This window comes from Falco biarmicus, chromosome 7 (assembly GCF_023638135.1).
Source record: "Falco biarmicus isolate bFalBia1 chromosome 7, bFalBia1.pri, whole genome shotgun sequence".
In the NCBI taxonomy this organism is placed as follows: domain Eukaryota; kingdom Metazoa; phylum Chordata; class Aves; order Falconiformes; family Falconidae; genus Falco; species Falco biarmicus.
The window spans coordinates 50,734,000-50,747,440 of record NC_079294.1 but is presented as its reverse complement, the minus strand read 5'-3'; the positions used below and the strand labels follow the sequence as shown (position 1 = coordinate 50,747,440).

General features: G+C 37.8%; 1 protein-coding gene across 2 annotated transcripts in view; it reads right to left on the bottom strand.

Moving 5' to 3' along the window:
- Nucleotides 1-13,441, bottom strand: part of TBC1D2B (TBC1 domain family member 2B) — a 37,073-nt gene continuing 23,632 nt past the window's right edge. For both annotated transcript variants that reach the window (XM_056346017.1, XM_056346019.1), the window contains exons 8-13: nucleotides 12,311-12,504; nucleotides 11,278-11,772; nucleotides 9,360-9,477; nucleotides 8,472-8,657; nucleotides 7,003-7,124; nucleotides 1-3,973 (exon numbers count right to left, since the gene is read on the bottom strand). In XM_056346017.1, coding sequence (XP_056201992.1) covers nucleotides 3,778-3,973; nucleotides 7,003-7,124; nucleotides 8,472-8,657; nucleotides 9,360-9,477; nucleotides 11,278-11,772; nucleotides 12,311-12,504 — 1,311 coding nt within the window. In that variant the 3' untranslated portion in view covers nucleotides 1-3,777. The remainder of the gene's footprint in view (nucleotides 3,974-7,002; nucleotides 7,125-8,471; nucleotides 8,658-9,359; nucleotides 9,478-11,277; nucleotides 11,773-12,310; nucleotides 12,505-13,441) is intronic.

Genomic DNA, 13,441 nt, shown 5'->3' with positions numbered 1-13,441 from the left:
TAAAGTAATAAATTTTTTATTTACATCAATCTTTATGAAAATAACATCACTTATGTTTTGTGATTCAATTTTCTTGTACCGCATATTGCTGATTTCTAACATGGCACTTAAGGGAACATTCACTTAAACAGCTACACAATTTCATGAGATGGATTAATTTTCCATTTCTCAGTTAAGCATGACTGAATATACAACTCTGTCAAATGTAAGACCATTCACTCATTCCTGATGTCTTAAGGAAGAAAAAAAAAAATCTTTCCCTTTCTGCTGAAATATCTTACCATGTTTACAAAGACTGAGGGGAAAGGGATAATCTCTCACAGAACACACCTAAAGGGCAACAAAAAATCCTTTTCATTGATTACATAGCTGATTTTTTTTTTAAAAAAAAGACACTGAACAAACTGATAACACTGGATAACACCACCTGTACACATGTACAGGTAAAGCTGAAATACTGTGCAGTTTTCATAGCTAGAGATGTAGTGCACCAATTTTTTGCCTATTTAAAAGAAAGTTTTAAACAAGTAAACAGAAGTTTCACTGGAAAGCCATGCATACATGTATAAAGATGAAGGAATATTCTGCAAGATGCAACTTAGTGGTTTGGTTTACATCACATATACTGAGAACCATGTGTAAGGAACTCTTTGCACATACATGCATGACCTCGAAGGCAGAACATAGCCTTAGCAGTCTGTATTTGCATTAGCAGGTCTGCTAAGTGGCTGGCATGAATGTGAAACCCTCATGCACTGTTCAGAAGTTTACCCCTGAATACAAACACTTGGTATCCATGCAGTTCAGCTTTCCCAGGCCACTGAGTCACACTGTGGTTTTGCTCATTTCATTGGGTTTAAATACTGCCTGTGTATCTTGCATGTCCCTAACTAGTTACTACTCCTCAAAGTTACCAGAATAAGCACCACTAGAAGACTAATAACCACCCAAAAACATTTGCAACAGCAAGGCAAGTTCCCCTTGACATTGCTTCCTGCTACGTGCGTCTCATTTTTGTTCTGTGCAGACTTCTAGCGGCCAGAGGTTAGATGCCTTTGCAATTTTTTCATCTTTTAACTAAGGCATCAGTAATGATGCTTAACAAAATGAAGCCAGCAGCTCACTGGCAACTTGAGTGTAACAGCATCAACTCACTTCACATTTGCAAGCTAACAAAATACCCAGAGCCAATGTGATTTCCATAAGCTTCCCAACATTCATGTATTAAGATTCACAGAGTGGCTTAGGAAACTGAGCTACTTAGTTTTACTGTACAATTGGGTTACAACTTATATAATGAAACACAGCAACACACACACAAATTTAACCATCAGCACAACTGTAAAAAAACAAATGGTCCTGTAACACTGCAGGTCATGTTTTGTCAGCTAGAGAACTTCCTGAACAGTTGCCCTAAAGTTAGTTTTAAACTCGCAACCTGAAGACTTCAGGTCTAGAAACATCTCCTGAAGTCACAGGACTAGTTCATAGCAAAGACTTGAAACCCAGGAATAATAGACCTGTAGGAATAGGGTGGGTACATACTTCTAAATTCTTAACATCTCTACTGTTGCCACTGGAAGGAAGATCTTCAGCTTGGAAAGATTTCTTTTAAGACTTGAAAACAAGATTAAAACAAAAAAAAGTAGACATTACAGACTGATTTAGAGACCAGCTCTTTCAAAACCAAGACAGTGTAACTAGAAAACCTGGTCCTATTTTTATATTCAAACACTGATTGTAAGTAAGAAAAGAATACAGTACATGCAATAATATGAAAAAACCTGCCTAATAAACTCAAGTACACAATCAAGAGTAACTAGGGAATAAAAACCCCCAAACTACTGACAATAGACAAGGTAGGGGACATTTTAGAAGACAAGATACAAATCAGGATGATCATACCATGTGTCCCTCATTGGCAAGTATTTGTTGACTAAATAAAAATTATGTGTCATATAAGAAGAAGCATACATTTTATATCAGAAGTAGTCCTGTAAGTTACAATGTTCACCACTGATTAAATGCTTCCCTTCCAGATAAACTGACTGATAATGTGCTTATTTAGAGAAGGCTACAAATACGTTCTCTGGGGAAAAAAAAAAAAAAAAAAAAGAAGAAAAAAAAAGTGCTGCGAAACGGAAGCAGGACTTCTCCCTGTACACACTTGTTTTAGAAAACAATTACATGAGTATATCTGATAAAGTAGTTCAACTTGTTCTCAGAAAACCATAAGAAAACACACAAAGTAGAAGCCTGATGCACTTGACTGCTCCCGACCACCAGTTTTGGTTTTTAACAATTAACCACTTCCCCAGAGCTGAGCCATTTGCTGCCTTATTTGAACGCTAGTTTTAGCATGACGCATCCAGACACAACATTTAAGTCAACCCAACAACCTGAAGATTTAACAGTTCAGGAAAGAACACTGCAACAGTCCAGATAATAACCAACAAGAGAGAAACCTTCCTCGTCCTTATAACCGTTTAGAGTCTTGCTAGTCATCAAATGACAGCGAGTGGCCTCCAGTCACACCTCCCTAGCCAGGAACGCTACAGCTGAACACCCAGCGCTTCCTTACAGCTGTCTCGTAGGATGTGCATGCAATGCTCACAGCAAAGCTGAGCGCATTAAGAGAATATTGCATTTTACTGCTGCAAAAGGATCCTGAATTTCTGTGTGCATGCTGTGACCTTTAGGCTCCTCTGATTAATAAATATTTGTTTTAGGAATCCTATTGCTACTGCTATCGTACAATAGTTACACATTCATGCAAAAAGAATGCTATGTTTCTTCTTAAAGATCAAGACTATCTTATTTTAAGTCCTAAATAGGAAGAAGCTTTGAAATAAAACAAAACACAAAAAAAACCCCAAACAAAAACAAGCACTAAATCTTTAACAGATACACAACCAGTCAGCTACTGAAACATGGTACTCTTGTGACAAGCTCCATTCTTCTTCCATAACAGCTGGGTTTTGGTTGTGGCTTTCTTAAGACACTGCAATCAAAAAAGTCAACAGAAATAAAATTGACTAAACAGAACTCGATCTATAAACTCCTTTGCATTAATAAGAAACTTTATCGATACAGCTGCCCAGAAAAGCATAAATGATGTTTGATCTCACTGTTTCAGTACACACTGAACATTCAGGGACAAATAGGTACTTATTTTACCTTTACTTTAGGTACATAAGTTCAAGTGTTCTCTTTGACGATCCACTTCACGTCACTTCAGGACAAGACAAAGGAATGTAAAAGTTCTTCCTGTGCTTCATTCCATACTTTTCTAGTTTATGACCTCAAGAATGGCTAGTTTATTCAAGGACAACATGATGAAAGCCATTTGTCAAACAAACCTGAAACCAAAAAAACTATGTCCTCCCACACTGAACCTGCACTACAAAAACACCCACAATTACATCAAAAAATGTAGAATGGCGATGAATGTAGTAAACAGAGTGTGGACTTCCCTTACTCCTGTTTCACATAAAGGCACTAACAGTGCACTGTGGGAAAACAACTGGCAATTCAGCTGATTGACTAAACTGAGACAGATATTAAGTGCCCTACATACAATTCCATGAACATAAATGTAAACAGAAATGTTTGGCCTCCATACAAAGCAGTATTTTTGAAAGTGCTGGGGTTTGGAAATCTGTCCTGCATATTTCCAAAAGCAACCAATTTACATTCTGTTTGACAGGATTAATAAAGTGTTTTGGAGGTTAACTCACTTTGGTCATGATCCCAAAGAAAAGTTTATGTTGAGTAGTTTCAACTATCCTCCTCATCATCACTAATAAGGTCTCTTTTTTCTACACATGTCTCTCGCTCACGCAGGAAATCCTCACGAATGGCTTCTAGTTCAGTTAGTTCAAGATGTACTTTCTCCAGGTGATAGGTCCTCCGGTTCCTGATCTGACGTAACGGGAAAGGATTCAGGTCTCCAAAAGCAATACCAATCAGTTTCCTGTAAGATTGCACAACGTTAAAAGACAATCATTCATATTTTGTATTTTTTTAAAATCAGTTTTGTACTTCATCCATATCAGTATGTAGTATGTGGCTGATACCCCTGGTCTCTTTCACATACCTGACTGGTCTCAGATGTTATCGGTACTGCAAGGGAGTTCTGTAAAGCACTCGGTTTTCAAGTTATTTCAAGTGATAAAGTGTTACCAAACACAGAGGGGTTTTTTGTTGGTTTTTTTAATCAAAAACAGTTCACAAAGCCACCTACAAACTCTATCTAACACTATAGTGATTACAGCCCTGACAACACTGAACGAAGCCGTAAGCTTGCTAACCAGAGCTCCATGGGCTAGACTGAACGCTTGGTACACGCAGCTAACCCAGCACAGACGGGGTAACTTCCTCCATGGAATCACTGAACCTCACTCAGTCCCAGGACAGTCAGCTCTCAAGTTATCCAAGAAGTCATGTAAGAGACCAGATAAAGCCTGGGATAATACAGACACAGACAAGGACAATACAACACACGTACAAGCCAAACTTGACCATACAATGAGAAAGCTCTGGGATTCTGCTGGCTGGAGCACAGACACCTTGGAGCTAGTGTCAACTCAAGCTTGTCAGCTCGCATAGCAAAACATGACAAGAGTATCTATCACCCTGCCAGAGTCACGCTGCCTCATGCTATTATTCAGTCACAGTAAAACCAGTAACTGATCTGCCTGATCAGGCCAAAGAGAGTTAACTACATCATTACTGTTGATCTATACCAAAAAACCCCCAAACCTCTTTATTTACTAAGAGTAAAAGGGGAACTGGAATTTAACTTGTTCTAGTTTAATTATCAGATTAATAGATCTGATATTATCTTAATCAGAACACAGATATTAAGAAATTTTATTTGGACAGTTTATTTAAGGGTAAGCTCTCCCTAGGTTTGTATTTTTGGGTGAATAAGAACATTTTCCTGCTATTTATAAAGAGAATGTATTCCAACAGCTTCTCTGCCAGTGCGTAACATGCTTTGGAACACAACTTTCACCTGTAGAAAAATCTAACTATGACATACTATAACCTAGAGTATAATTACGCACATGTCTGGAAAGAATTTTCTCCACTAGAGAGGTTAAACTTATAAATTCTGTGCAAAATAATTTTCTGACCCATTCAGGATGTCCACAAATTCTATGGAAATAATCCTGAATTTTTCCTCTACAAGATGATTTTTTTATCTGTATCAGGAAAGGCATCACTCTACATGCTTTTGTACTGTTTAAATTTTGATGCTGTAAAACTTGTACAAAATGGTAGAACAGCAAACCAAGCAGCTTGACTCATGCTTAGCAGCTCTAGCAGGCAAATTCATATCCCCTAGGTGGCCCTACATCACTAGTTTCAACTCCAACTTTTAAAATCCTACGAGAACAGATATTTACAGACCAGCACAAAGCATATTTGTGCTGTAAATATCTCTGATGCACTGAATTCTGTCCTCACCTGAACTCGCCATCTGCCAAAAGACACTCAATTAGCTCATTTTGTTAACACCAAAATGAGATCTCTTCCAGCAATATTAGAAATCTTTAAAATAGGTAATTTCAGCACCAGAAAGTTTAGACAGGAGAACCAAGGCATCATTTGTTAGATAATTGGAAAAAGAAGGGAAAGCCAAATCTGCAGCTCTGATTAAATATCAAAATTTTGTTCAAATTAGATACAAGCAAAAGGAATTTTTTTTTTCTCCCCTCTTCCCCCCCTCCCCCCTTTTCTTCTGCAGTCTCTGGTTTCTGGCAATAATGCTGTGGTACTACTGATATTACATGTTACACATTTGATTATAAGCTATAAAATAGCCTATTTATCAATTATAAAATATCCCCAAGTTTGTTTCATTAATTGTTTTCTGTTAAAAATATGTACTTGAGTTTTGGAAGAGCGTGCACATACTTCTCACTTCCAGATTTGGAATCAAGAGTCAGCATTTATTTTGGTCACAAACAGCTGAGTACAACAACTGCCCAGCATTTTTAAATCAAAACGGGGAATGCTAAAATACAAAGCACCATGCAACTCCCTCTCAGGAGTTTTTGGAGAGGTTTCAGCAGAGGAAGCAACATCTGTTATCAAGACTTTTACCATTTAAATCACTTGCAGAACATTCCCCCTGCATCAGTCCCAGCAATCCTTTTCGAGCACAGAGTAAGACTATTCAGTTTTAACTTCTCTCCAGTCAAAACTGAAACACAGGAAGTAAAAATAATATATAGCTCTTGCAGTAGGAGCCAAAGTATAAACCTAATTTCACAGGGATTTTATTACGGTAAAAACAAAGACCTCAGATTCCAGTATATAATTACTACATTCTAAATCAGTGTGTTTCAGTATCTGTGCAAAACATGTTCAGACATTAAATCAACCCCAACAGAGCTTTTCTTTTTAAGATTAATCTGCTGCTCTATGGTCTTAAAACTAGGAACCTAAAAACACTAGACCCTAATTTAGAAACTGTAATTCCTATGCAAGGCTGGAAGAACAGAAGAGTATCTAATTTATATTTATTTGCTCGTTCAAAGTATATCTTAAAATCAGCTGGAGTTATGCGGCATTAGCCTATGTATTGATGATGCATAAGAGATGTAAATTTAGTGGGTCATAGCTCATGTTTTTAAATAAAAACACATCCTGGTGCAAGTATTATTGTAAAACATTTTACAACTTAAGTTGCATCCGCAGTGCAAGGGAAGACTTCACCTGTGGTTGAAATTGTGTTACTACCATGATACAATGGCTAAACAAGACCAACATGGCAAGGTAGTGTCTATCATACCTAAAAATTTACAGTTACACATTCATCACTTGTGCCTTTGTCGCAGCTAGACGAAACTACTCATGAGAAATCTTAGTAGTCAATTTCATCTCTAGTTGCTTCTAAATTAAGATCTAGATAACAAAACAAGAAAAAACCCACAACAGACCATTTCTGTGCCCCCCAACTCTTTCAATGACACACAAGTTTGAGTCACCCACCTGGCATCAAGTATAGTGCGCGTGAAATAGCGAAGATACTTGAAAATGGACATTGAATCTTGCCGTTTTAAGATTTCCTCCTCCTTATATTTAAAAAGTGCCAAGGCAAATCGGAATATTACCTGATAAAAATACATACAATGTTTAGTTCTTTGTAAGAACAGAATGCACTGATTCTCACAGTTATCCATTATAAACTCAAAGGAAAAGCGTTAGTCTTCCTACAAGCTGCATTTGCACTTTCTCATCACACCTCCCTCCATCTTCCTTCCCTGTCCCCCATTTCCAAAAGCTGCCAAAAACTTCTGTTGCAGCCTGAAACCAAGACAAGGTGTTCTACCGTTCTATCCAGAAAACAATGCTGGGTTTATAGGATACAAATTTTTTGAAGTTTTGAGTGCCTAATTCAGTTGTAAAACAAACACTACCGGGCCTGTTGAATGTATTCATTAAGTTGCTTCAGAGCTAAAATTAAGTTCTGCTTTTTAAACGGGTTGTTTTCCAATGCCTTGAATTTTCCCAGCACACCGGGGGACTGATGCTGAAGGAATTTACGATACCAGTTTGTCAATGATCTTTGGCACGAGCTGGAAGAAGCATTATTTCCCTTCATTCTGAAAAGGCTTCAGTAAGTTCTGAACTTTGCCAGTCTGTACCTGGCTGCCTTCACAACATACCACGATGCTTAAAACTGATTTGAATCAACACACAACCAAGATACCACTGTGTGTTCGAATGCTCAGATGAGACCAAATGAGACCAACAAGAAATCTGACTAACACACAGATTTTGTCTACTCATCTTATTGTTCTCTCCAATTGCCTACAACATCTGCTGTAGTTATTACTGTGTTTGAATGCAATGATTTTTTTCCTGCACCGATCTTCTTTCACTGCAATTTGACAAGTACAGAACACATGAAAATTCTTTCACCCTCACCCCTTAATTTAATGATAGGAATCCCAACAGTCACTGTCAGTTGTACTTGAAATGTCTGCAGAAATAAAACAAGTAGCTGCTGCGAAGACAAGTTAAACATTGGCACTTGGTTACAACTGATTCTTACACCTCTTCAATACTTCTAACTTCTCCCTCCTTCACTTAAGCTTTCTTCTTTATGAGTAGCTCTCATTTTGATATAATTACTTAAAACTGATTGACAGCTGCATGTAGGAGTAAACAGCACTGCCTAAGCTTTATTTTTCAAACTTGAAGCAATGGGCGGTGAAAGGGAAATACTTAGCATTTAGAATTCTTCTACGTAACTCAAGCTTTCAACTTGCAAAACACAGATAAAATGGAAAAAGTTTTGACTGGTTATTCATGCACATTTTCTCCCCTCTTTTCCTACCAGTGATTTTAACTGACAGGTTTCTTGTGAAACAACCTTCCTCCACCCTGCACTCAGTAACACCACAGTGTTTTGTTAACCAGGTAATAACTGAAAAAACTTAGCTTGTTCAGTTCACCTTTGGTCCCTCATATAGGAAGGAGTCCCAGATTTTAAAAAGGATGTCACTAACGACACTGTCCACAAACACCACAAGAAACCAGTTGAAAGTTATGAGAGTATAGTCAACTTTGTATTGTTCAAAATGAGCATGGAGTCGTGGAAGCTTCTCACTCATTAAATCCTTGAATACTCGCTGGTCAACCTAAAGAGATGAGAAATATGATGTTATCGCTCCTACCTTTCCAACACATCTCATTCAAAGTAGGGCTGTTACCAATCTGTAAGTGCAAGTCAAGAGCTAACCAGGAAACCTAGGGCTGTCTAGTTAACACTTCAAAGCCAGATCCACCCAAAGCATGCCTGGCCACCCCAAGGCACACCACCCTTGCTGACACAACCTTTTGCTTCTTAATCCACACCCTCCTTAATCTCACAGGGCTCCTCACACGCAGATGTTGTGTTCCTGCTACAGGTCACTAGTGCTGCCCTGGTGCAGGAGCACCGGAACAAGCTGAGGGAAGACTTGGAGGAAGGAGGCAGCACGTACCAGAGCATCACCTGGAAGCAGAGGAGTGCTAGAGTATGTTGTTCACAGTACTGCATAATGCATTCTCACCCCCACTCTTCCAGAGCCCATAACTGCCCCACCCCTGCAATTCTGAGGAAGGAAACAATAAATCGGCTCAGTCAACATTGTAAAGCCAATAATCAGAAGAGGCGTTAAGGACTGGAGCTCCAAGCAGGTATTCCAGCATTATACTCAGTCGTTGTCTAAACAAGGGTCCTGGTGCCTGGAACTCACCTCTGTCACAACCCGTTCCCCCAAAAGGCTGACTAGACACTTACCAAGTTTTTGACTGGCTGCAGTTTACAGGACCAGGCTTTGTTTTTGCAGAGCACATACCTGAGATCCTAGCAGTGTCTTAGTGTAATAATCATGAGGCATGAAAACTTCCACTATTGTTACTAGACACCAAAAAGCATCTTCCTGTTCCAAGTACAGAAGCGCAATCGCTGCCAATCTAAAAATAGGGTTTATTTGGAGAGAAAAAAAAAGATTATAGTATCACAAAATGTATTAAGAACAATCACAATAAAGCCTTTGTTTCTGTTTAGCAGAAATAAACGTGTAACAGGAGAGCACTAAACAGCAAAACCATTAATGAAGTTTAAGATGGGGCAAGGAGATGCCTTCTCAGTCACACCAAGTGTTTTTATTCAGTTTAATAAGTAAACGGATAAAGGCGAAGGTAAAGTGTTTTGCTAGATGCTGTTTTTTTCTGGAACTAAGCCAAAATAACGAGAAGCTTCCAAAACCTAAATATACTGCTCTGATTCCCAGACTTTTGTCTTTCCTTATTGAAGAAGAAAAAGAACAGATGGTTCTTGCATTTCACACAAAATTATTTTAAGTTTAGAAAAATCCTTTCTAGCAAGTTGACTTACATTTATCTTAATGGATATAAAGTAATACTTCTGTCTTTATCTACCACTGTCTTTAAGGAAAAGAAAAAGCTCTAAAATTTTCCAGACTAAGCATGTTCTAAGAATTTCTTCATGTTACTAACAGCTGCTTGAATATGAAAGGTTACTGCCAATATATTTCTTCAGGTAAACTCATTTTATTTCTGTATGCAAGAAGAGTTGTAACAATATGAACTGCTTCCGATGTTGCACAGCTTAACAAGGTGATCACACTTTAAAAGCTTAAGAGGACTGAAGCGTGAAATAAATACCCAATTTGCTTTTAGCTTCTGCAAGTATACCCAAATGCAGAATTATTTACAAGAAACCCAAAAATGACCCAGGAAAAAGTTATTCTGCACAGAGTTCAAGTTTAGCAAACGCGTTTCTAATACCTTCTACACACCAGAGACATGCTGCTCCAAGATTGCAACAGCTGTGCTCTTCAGACATGCCTTGTGACGTGCCAGTGACAATATTAACACTAAAAATGCATGACTTACCTATAAAACGTCACTACCCCTACTGATGAATGCTCAGAAAAAGGGATACTTATTACTGCATTATTCACTACTACAACTACTGCTACCACCACCACCTCGCTACCTCTACTACATTACTCACTGCCTCTATTCTACTACTACTTCTGTGCAGCTTCAAATAATAAAGCTGCTCTAGTCCGAAGTCTTTTACCCTATTCTAGTACATAAATCAGTGCTCAAATTGACATCTCTGGTATTATATTATAGCTATGAGGGGAGGGTGTTAAGCTAATACACCTGCTATCAAATAGCACCTTCCCTTACTACAGATCTCAAAAGTACCAAAACTATTTCAGCAAACACCAATGGCAATGACTTCAAATTTTTCTTAGCATTGTAACACGAGAATTAGCCTTAAATTTATTACTGCAATTCTGATTGAAGACATCCTAATGGAAATGCTCAAATTTGTGGCCTTAACAGTACAAAAAGCTTTCAACCATTTGTTTCTGCTTGTTTAAAAAAAAAAAAAAAGCAAAAAACCTAACAAATTCTTGTGCACAAAAGCAAAAAGATCCCCTACAATTGACAAGAAAACAATATAAAACAACATTTATGTAGCCCATTTCTTATGTGAGTTAATTACAGTTCCAGTTCTTTTGCCAATATGATTTTACAGGTTTCATGATCCAGGTCTTCTGTTTATTTATTGTTTAGAAAAAAATGTCATAGTTATTTCTTAAAACATTATAAATTTTAACATACAACCTATAAGGCAAATTGCTGCCCAAAGCATGTTGCTATACATGTGATCTGAAAGGCTCATTATGCATGGTTTTACTGCACCGTTGTAACTCAAGATTTGCAAAATCATACCTGTTGAGACCTTGGCAATATCCTATATCAGGATTTCTCCACGAAAATGCCAGCAGCACATTTCGTAGCTTCTGGATCCCTTCAGATGTTGGGGAGGAATAATGTTTGTTGTTTGGCAAAGTTCTCAAGAGGTCCAACTCAATTTGTTTAGATGCAGGATTTTGTTTTTCCAGAGCATTCTGAAGCAAGGTTTGGAAGTACCCAGGAACAGTGCTTTCCTTTAATTTTTTAACATGGACATTGACACACCATTTCCACATCTTGGAACGATGTTCATGTGGAATTCCAGATCGAATAAGATTCTTCAGTTCTACACTACGCATCATCTCTCTATTCATTGTGCTTGCGAGATAATTTTCCCATTTCACTCCTGTGGAGATCTCTCGATTTTCACTGAGGGAAAGCGATCTCAGGTCCAAAGCTCGTGATTTTGCTACTAGTTTCTCCTCATCGTCATCCTCTGGGACTGTCTGAAAGCCATATATATCATATTCACTGAAACGGAGGAGGGGGGAGGAAGAGAAAAGGCTTTTAAAAATGTGTTCAGTAGCCCTGAAACTCTTAAGTTCCCATCCTAAAGTTACTTCAAATATCCCTCAAGACACCCACCATAGTTTAAGTTTTAACGTGTTTAAATAATAATTGTTTTCTAAAGTATATCCTTTATTTAATAGTTATTTTTATAATCCCATATACAAAAGACTTCATCCCCATATTCCAATAGACACTACTACTCAGACTCAGCTATCTGTGTAAGAACATGGTCAAGCTCAAACGAACCCATCTCCTCAGCAGCTCGCCTTCAGCAGCTATATGGGAACATCTGAGTCCAAGTTCTATACTGTGTCTCAAATAAAGCAATAAAAGTATTTATACAGCCAAAAGGATTTCATGATGATACTGTTATTCATTAAGGGAAATTAATAGAAACCCCTAATCCTGCAACTATATCCCTGCTGTCTTGTTTTCCAGTTTTAGAACTGGGTCCACTAACCAAGATATACATACATTTATTTTAATAGGACCAAATTACCTGACCAGGTGTGGTTTGAAAAATGCTTGTTCTGGTTGTTCATTCGTTTCTGCTTTCAAGGCATCTTCCAGTAACTGTGTGATGACGTCACGAGCAGGACTCTGCTCCTCAGAACAAACAGGAGTTTTCATTTCTTGAAGCAAGATCAAATATTTACTTTCTATCTGACAGAGTTTGGCTTCCAAGCTAGTATACTGCAGAAAACAATATATAATATTATAAGTCCTCAGAAACTTACTTTGTACCACACTTCTTTTAAAATCTGGCTTGATATTATTCTATTAGCTTACGTCACTTTAGAAACCTGTAAGTCAAGAACAATCAGCTTTACTTCCCCATTTTTGTAGCACCATAAGACATAAAGCAACCCTTATGTGTGGAAAACAAAAGTTATATATGCATTATATTACACTACTGTAAAATTCTGTATACAATGTACTCGGGAAAGACACCGCAGACACTTGTGGCTTTTTACATAAAGTCTTTTAAGGCAGAATAGCAGACCAGAGATTTTCTACCACACGTATTTTTACATGTGGAAAATCTGAGCAAGCTTTCATTATCATTACATTGTACAAAGTACAACTCGACCATTTTGTGCTTTTAAAGTAACAGCTTTAGTCTACACATGTTTAAACAGAAAGAAATTAAATGGCATTTTAAAGACACAAGTCAGGTAATAGCATGTAGGAATTGTACACATGCACCCCCATGCCAAAAACACAGCATTTAGCCCTGGGCTGCTGTGTGCATCGTTTCCAAGAAAATAAAAGCAAACCTTACCAAACCATAGCAACAGGTATCTTGCCTTAGCTATGGATGTGTGCATTTTCCTAGCCCCAGGCAAGGGAAATCATTATTTACCTGCAACTTCTCTACACTCAAATTCATCTGTATGGAAACACACTTCCAAAGTTACCATAACACAATCGTCTGTCATGTCCAGGAGAAAGCTCTACTTAGTGACATATCAAATCTTTACACATCCTGTCTTTTGTATACTTCAACGAAATTATTACAGCCTTGATTCTGAGGAAACTATGTTTCAGAAATATACATGCCTGTGTTCATAAGCTACGAAAAAAGTTCCAATGGTTAATGATATTTTAAAGTCAACTACTTCTTTCAAGA